The following is a 7,308-nucleotide window of genomic DNA, read 5'->3' on the forward strand; positions in this document are numbered from 1 at the left end:
CGAAGTTCTCGTGTTGTGTTTTTCAGCTCCATTAATTCACTTATATTCCTCTCTAAATTGTGTATTCTTGTTAACATTTCCTCAAACCTTTTTTCAAAGTTCTTAGTTTCTTTGCATTGGGTTAGAACAAGTTCTTTTAATTCACTGAACTTTCTTATCCACCTTTTAAAGCTTGCTTCTGTTAATGGAACACAGTCTTTCTCCATCAGGCCTTGTTCCCTTGCTGATGAGGAACTGTGATCCTCTGTAGAGGGAGAGGCGTTCTGATTTTGGGTATTCTCAGTCTTTTTAGGTGTGTTTCTTCCCTTCGTTATATAGATTTATCCATCTGTGGTCTTTATAATTACCGTCTTTATAGTTGGGTTTTTAAATGGACGTCCAACTTGTTGATTCCCAGCGCTAAAATCTGAGCAACCCACTGCGCCGGCCAAAACAGTGGCGTTAAGATTGATGGTGCTTTTCTGACTCTGCACCAAGAACCGCCGCACTGGCAAAACCGCCTCGCCAGCCACAAGAGTCACGCTGGCGACCCGTGGGGCTCCTCCGCTGGGAATCTCCTAGTGTGTGAGCAACAAAAATTCATCTGAAAGTGTGGCGTCCTCTTGTTCTCTGCGCTTCCACTGGGAGCTACAATCCCCAGCTGCCGGTGATCAGCCATCTTGGATCTCTCTCTAATATCCTATTTTCTGTAGCACTTTTAATTTCCTTCAATAACTTTTCCTTGCATTCACAGCCTGGCTAACTGGTGCAGTCATTTTTAGCATTTGATTGATTTTGAGAATGTACAATAGTTCCTTTCACTTGAGTATTTAGAGGCCTACAATGGTAGGGTTATTAATTGGCCTCATTTCAGTACTTTTCATGTCTCGGGGAATAAGGAGGCCTGAGTAGAGGAAGAAAGATGGGAAAACTGCTGGTAGGTGGAGCAGCCAGAACAACTCATTTCTCAAGGCTGCGGTTTTGTGTGGGCGTGGTTTGTGGAGCCCAAAAACAACTAAAATAGTAACCTCAAAGACAGATGCTCACAGATGATTATATATAATAGGTAAAATAATGAAAAAGAATACTACAAGCATTACCACAGGTGATGCAGAGGCGTGGCATGAGCACGTGCTGTTGGAAAGCGAAGCAGCAGAGGCACTTGACCAAGGTGCTGTAGACCTTCAGCAAAGGGAAGCACAGTGACACCAGGCACGCCTCTGTATCTAATTGGAAGCATTGTCTCGAAGCAGAAAAGCTATTTAATTGGAGTAAGTTCAGCGAGATTTGCTTGATAATTCTTTGAAATAGGTATGGGAGGCTGGGTACCGTGGCTCACTCCTGTAATCCCAGCACTTTGGGAGGCCAAGGCAAGAGGATCACTGGAGTCCAGGAGTTTGAGACCAGCCTGGACAATAAAGTGAGACCCTGTCTCTATGAAAAAAAGAAAGAAATAGGTGTTAGGTGTTTAGTCTGATCTCTATCTGCAAACTGTGGTGAGTCATGTTGTTGGCTGGCCGGCTGGCTAGTTGGTTTGAGACAGGGTCTTGCTGCTTTGCTCACCTGAGGTCCACCTGCTCCACCTTCACGACTCCACTGGAGGTCACTGGCCCAGTCTCAGTTCACTGTAGCCTCTGCCTCCTGGGCTCAAGCCAGCCTCCCACCTCAGCCTCCCAGGTAGCTGGGACCACAGGTGTGTGCCACCACACTCAGCTGATTTTTAAAAAATCTTTTTTGTAGAAAAGGGTTCTCACCATCATCTTGAACTCCCGAGCTCAAGTGATCATCCTGCCTCAGCCTCCCAAAGTGCTGGGATTACAGGTGGGAGTACCCGGTCATGAATCTTAATTCTATTTAGTTTATTTCCTTCCCAGATTAATTTAGGTAAGCCACATATGGGTTGCAGTGAAGATTTTTCTGTTTCATGCCTGCATGGAATAGAAACCCAACTGAAATGATTACTTCTGGAAAAGGACGACTGGGGTTATTTGAAGAGAATCATGGTTTTCCCAGTAGCTGGAACTGCAAAGTGTTTAAGAGTTATGTCTGTTTTTCTGTTTCTCTTCTGGGGCCCGTAGGTTTTCTCTTGCAATCTCCTGCTTCACACCAGTCTCTCTGTATACTGGTGGCTTCTGTTTATTCCTCAACTCGTACATGGTCCATCATGGTGATGCTGCAGGCATTTTCATCTAAAATTCATAGACGATGAGCTTTCTGGGTTTCTTCTTCTTCTTCGTCCTTTTCCTTTTTTTGGAGACCGGCTGTCTCTGCCCAGGCTCTGCCCAGGCTGGAGTGCAGTGGCACGATCTCGGCTTACTGCAACCTCTGCCTCCCAGGCTTAAGCCATTCTCTTCCCACCTCCACCTCCCCAGTAGCTGGGACTATAGGAACATACCACCATACCCGGCTAGTTTTTATTTTTGTTTTGAGACAAAGTCTGGCTGTCACCCAGGCTGGAGTGCAGTGGCGTGATCTCAGCTCACTGCATTCAATTCCAGGTTCAAGCAATTCTCCTGCCACAGCCTCCCAAGTAGTTGGGATTACAGATGCGTACCACCATGTCCAGCTAATTCCTTTGTATTTTTAGTAGAGATGGGGTTTCACCATGTTGGCCAGTCTGGTTTTGAACACCTGACCTCAGGTGATCCGCCCTCCTCAGCCTCCCAAAGTGCTGGGATTACAGGCGTGAGCTACCTCGCCTGGCCTATATTTTTTGATGAGGCAGGGTTTCGCCATGTTGCCCAGGCTGGTCTCAAACTTCTGTGCTCAAGCTATCCACCTGCCTCGGCCTCCCACAATGTGGGATGACAGGTTTTGAGCCACCATGCCCGACACCCTCTGTTTTTTAACTGCTGGAAAACAGAATCTTGAGTCTGATTAGCTTAGCCTGTGAATGAATCCCTTGGGTCAGGCATTCCTGGCCATTGCTACAGCTGGAGATAATTAGGCTGATTCTTGAAGACCATATTACTGAAATGCAAGCAGTGTTTGATGGGAAGCAGAGAGGGAGATACTGAAGCAACCTGCAGAAGATGGGCTATTCTCTGGTGGTACCGTCTCTGAGAAGTGGAGAAGAGATTCAGTGTACAGGTGGCTAGATTGGCTGTAGGTAGAATGAAGGCCATACCTTCCTTGCTAAAAGGAATAAAGGAAAACTGATAATGTTTAAAATAAGAACAATAATTTAATTGTATAAATAGTGAGTGGGTGTATTTATTGGGGAGACAAATAATAACTGTGTTTCAGTGTCACTTAATGGCTTTAAGTAATTGGGTGCAGATATATTATCTCCCCATCCGAAGGGCAAGCTTTGGTTATCTGAAAGAAGGACCTACACTTAATAGCTGCTGTAATGTGATTAAAAAGAGAATGTTTTATATCTAATTCACTAATACGCTCTTTCCTTTTATTTGCATCTCACGGCTTTGTCTTTCTCTTGTTGTTGATAGGCTTTGGTGAAGCACGTCCAGTCTAAAGGATACCCAAATGAACGCTTTGAACTCCTCACCAACTTTCCTCGAAGGAAATTGTCTCATCTGGACTATGATATTACCTTGCAAGAGGCAGGCCTTTGTCCTCAAGAGACTGTCTTTGTACAGGAAAGAAATTAACACCATGGCCTGACCTCTCTCAGCTTACCCCTTTTTTCCCTTTTCCCGTGAGATACCCTGTCACTAAGTGTGCATTTGGCTTATAGGACCACAGAGCCAGAGTTGGGCAAGCAAGTCACCTTCCTTCTATTTCTCGATCTCTCCTATAATCAGTCTCTTTCTCCCCCTTTGTTTCTCTCTCCCCTCTGTTCTCTCCCTCCCCATTCTGTCCCCTTCCTCCCTCTCTCCCCCCACACTTTCTTTCTTACCTAATCTGGTGACCAAATTGAAGTGTAAGGATAAGACCTCTCCTAGTACCAGCAGCAGGAACTGTGTTCCAGTCAGTGGTCTCTTGCACGGCACTTTTTTGGGATCAAATGTTAATGTTACTCCCCAGACTCCTCTGGCAAAGGAATGGCTAGATTCAGAGTAAGAACAACCTCCCTTTTTTGTAAGCCCCCATTTTTTGTAGGGAGAAGAAATTCTCTAACATGTGTTTCGTTTTGCTGTATTCTTCATGTAGGAAATATCACTTAACAAAATATCCAGGCTTTTGTTTATGTGGAAAAAGCATCCCTTGTAATTATTGCTCATCATACTTAAAAACTTTTGTCAAAGGATTTTCATGTTCCCAGCTATAAGAACTATTTCCATGACATGTGTTATTGGCAGAATGAGCGTTAAATATGGAGTGCATAGCTTGGAGTGACTTTCATTGTCCTGGCCTGAGACAATTTTATTACTCTGTATCGACCTTGCTGGTCCAAGAACGAGCATGAAGGAGCCTGTCGTGGTGACAGGAATGGGCAGGTGCTTGCTGTTTCTGCCAGCACAGCATATTCGTTCCCTTGGAGTCCTCTATTGTCTGGGTCTGCAGTGATCTGTAGGAAGGCAGCTGGTCAATCATCATGTAGTGCAATGGCTTGTCATTTTGACCACTGTGGTTACTGATTGTCCTGTGTTGTTTCAGGCATACTTAGGTATGTCCCTGGGGAGAAAGAAAGCCATTCAGCAGAGAGTTGCTAACCACCTTCTTTTGGTTAGAAATAATGGTTCGTTTTTTGTCCCTGGTTGGAATAGTCTCCGAAAGGCTCTGGTGACTGAATTGAACTTGAGTCCATATGCTGTTTTCTTTCAAAAGGTATCAAAACTGAAGAAAGCCTCTCTAAGGGGAAGACCTTTAAACTCAATTCAGAAGACAACATTTAGTAAGGGGGATGATGGAGGTTACTAGTAATTTTCAGATGTTGTGGGGTTTTTCTGCCAACAAAACCCAATTCAAATTAGAGTTGGTGAAAGCTTTCTTCAATATTTTTTAGAAGAGGCCATCTTGAATCTATGTAATACCATTTATATATCAGCTTCACTCTACGCTCAGTTCTTATTTTGAGCTTAATTGGAGTCCTCTGAAGGAATAGTCGTGATTCTGGTGGCAAAACTAGAACTTTTAACTTGTAAAATTAAAATATCAAATGAACCTTTTTTGTCAATTGAGGATTTAGATTGATTCTTTAATCTGAGGAACGTAAACTGATGTTGCTTAGAGACCTTTAGGTTTTCACCTACTTTAAGATTGCTCTCTTGGCAATTAGGGGATTTGGGAAAAGAAAAAAAAAGATGTGTTGCTAGTACAAAATTATAGAATGTGATTTCTAATGGTTGGTTGGATTTTGAGGAACCCTCCCTAAAGAATGAGTTATGTATCTCCTCACAGAAATCATGGAAAATTGTTTATTCTTCAGTGAGTCCTTTTGAATTAATGTTCTTGCATTTTTTCTAAGTCTGTGTAAGTGCTATGTATAAGTATATAATTGTATAAATATTTATAAATATATTTATATAATTACGGTTTCATTTCTACCTTGAGTCAAAGTTCTCTCTCTAGAGTGGTGACTGAGTAATACTTACACTTTGGTGTTTTTTATGGTTCTTGAGGCTTAACAAGCAGCTTTTGATTTATTGAGCGAAGGATGGTTTTTATGTTAATTCCTCAATTGTGTCTCTGAACTTGGGTAACATACTTGCTGTTTGAAGAATAGAGCTATGTGCTGTTAAAGGTGCCCTGGAGGGTAAGACATTTGTTGGTAGTAGACAAGGTCAGAAATCTAAAAATTCAGGGAGGCACAGGGTAAGAAAAGGAGGTATGCTGAGCTTGGTGCACTGATGGCCCCCATTTGCTCGCCCAGCAGAGTCACAGCTGAAGCCCAAATCAGTCAAACATGTCAACAGTTTACCCATGGGGTTCTGTTTCATTCTCTTTACCTTCTAGTTTCTCATGGTAAAACATATTCAGAGAAGCTGGTAGCGTGTCCGTTAGTGAGGGGACGTAGTTCTTTTCCACATGCTCAGCACTTGCATATTCATTTATGAGAAACCAAAGTGACTTTTTCAACTTAGGCTACTGTGAGATGACTAAGTATACATAAAGCGATTGAAGAGATGGCATGACACATTCATCCAACTTAACATCTAACTGGGATTTTACAATACAAGAGGTAGTGGGTTTTGTTTTATTTTATTTTGAGGTGGGAGTGTCATGATCTTAGGGTTGATACAGAGTTCCATGGGAGGAGTTATGGATTGTACATGGGAAGAATGCATAAGGAGTATTGCCTTCCTCAAGAATTTAGTCCACTGACAGGAGTATGCTTCTTCCAGTTTGCTTTATTTCCTCTGCAAGTTCCTTTGCTCTTTAGGGGAGAGGTTTTATTGAATAGATTCAATGAGGTCAGTAAGGTTAGTTAAAAATAGTCATTCCTTATGGGTGTTGGAAACAGTTTGAAAAAGTGTTAAAAAAAAAAAAAAAAGCTAGGGAGGAAAAGAAGAAAGAAAGACTTCCAGAGTGATAAGAGAAAAATACAGGGAGATGGAACGAAAACTAGTGGAAAGGCCAGGCGTGGTGGCTCACGCCTGTAATCCCAGCACTTTGGGAGGCCAAGGCGGGCAAATCACCTGAGGTCAGGAGTTCAAGACCAGCCTGGTCAGCATGGTGAAACCGCATCTCTACTAAAACGCAAAAATTACCTGGGTGTGGTGGTGGACACCTGTAATCACAGATACTCGGGAGGCTGTGGCAGGAGAATGGCTTGAATGCAGGAGGCAGAGGTTGCAGTGAGCCGAGATTGCGCCATTTCACTCCAGCCTGGGCAACAGAGGGAGACTCCAACTCAAATTAAAAAACAAACAAAACCAGTGGGGGAAAAAAGTTAGGGGAATACTTTTTCAGATTTGATATCGGAAGGAACCAGAGAAGAGGCGGAACAATGCCAAATGAGAAAAGAATGGGAAACTAATACTGAGTAACGGGCATGTGCTAGGCACTTGTATGTACATTTTCTTCCCATTGTGTAAAGAAGAAAACAGGTATAGAGAACTTACTGAGGATGCTGTAGCTAGTGAGTGGCAAATCGGAATTGGAACCCAGACTCCATACGGTTTTAACTTCCATGCTGTGTTCTCCTGCAGCGAGAGAATCAAGTTACTCAAATCTTGTTTGGCTTTGTGCGTTATCATTTAGTTTTGTTCCTTTAAATCTAGGAAAGCAGTTGGGTTAAAGTTGTGGGATTTGCACTGTGCCTATACATTTTTATTTATGCCATTGAGAGGCTGATGATTGCTTTTTTAAAATGGTGCACTGTTGAAGATGTGAAAGGAAAATCACTATGTGGCATTATTTGCCAAGAATAAATGAAAAGGATAAAAAAAGAATTTTATCTTCTTTTAACCATTTTTCAAAAAT

The 7,308-nt window shown here is 42.6% G+C and overlaps 1 protein-coding gene across 1 annotated transcript in view; it reads left to right on the top strand.

Annotated features, from left to right (window-relative positions):
* UBXN7 (UBX domain protein 7) overlaps positions 1 to 6,392 on the top strand; it is a 78,485-nt gene extending 72,093 nt beyond the window's left edge. The window contains exon 10 of the mRNA XM_017540707.2: positions 3,429 to 6,392. Coding sequence (XP_017396196.1) covers positions 3,429 to 3,590 — 162 coding nt within the window. The 3' untranslated portion in view covers positions 3,591 to 6,392. The remainder of the gene's footprint in view (positions 1 to 3,428) is intronic.
* Positions 6,393 to 7,308: the final 916 nt, after the last annotated feature.

Source organism: Cebus imitator, unplaced genomic scaffold (assembly GCF_001604975.1).
Source record: "Cebus imitator isolate Cc_AM_T3 unplaced genomic scaffold, Cebus_imitator-1.0 Scaffold129, whole genome shotgun sequence".
Classification (NCBI taxonomy): Eukaryota; Metazoa; Chordata; class Mammalia; order Primates; family Cebidae; genus Cebus; species Cebus imitator.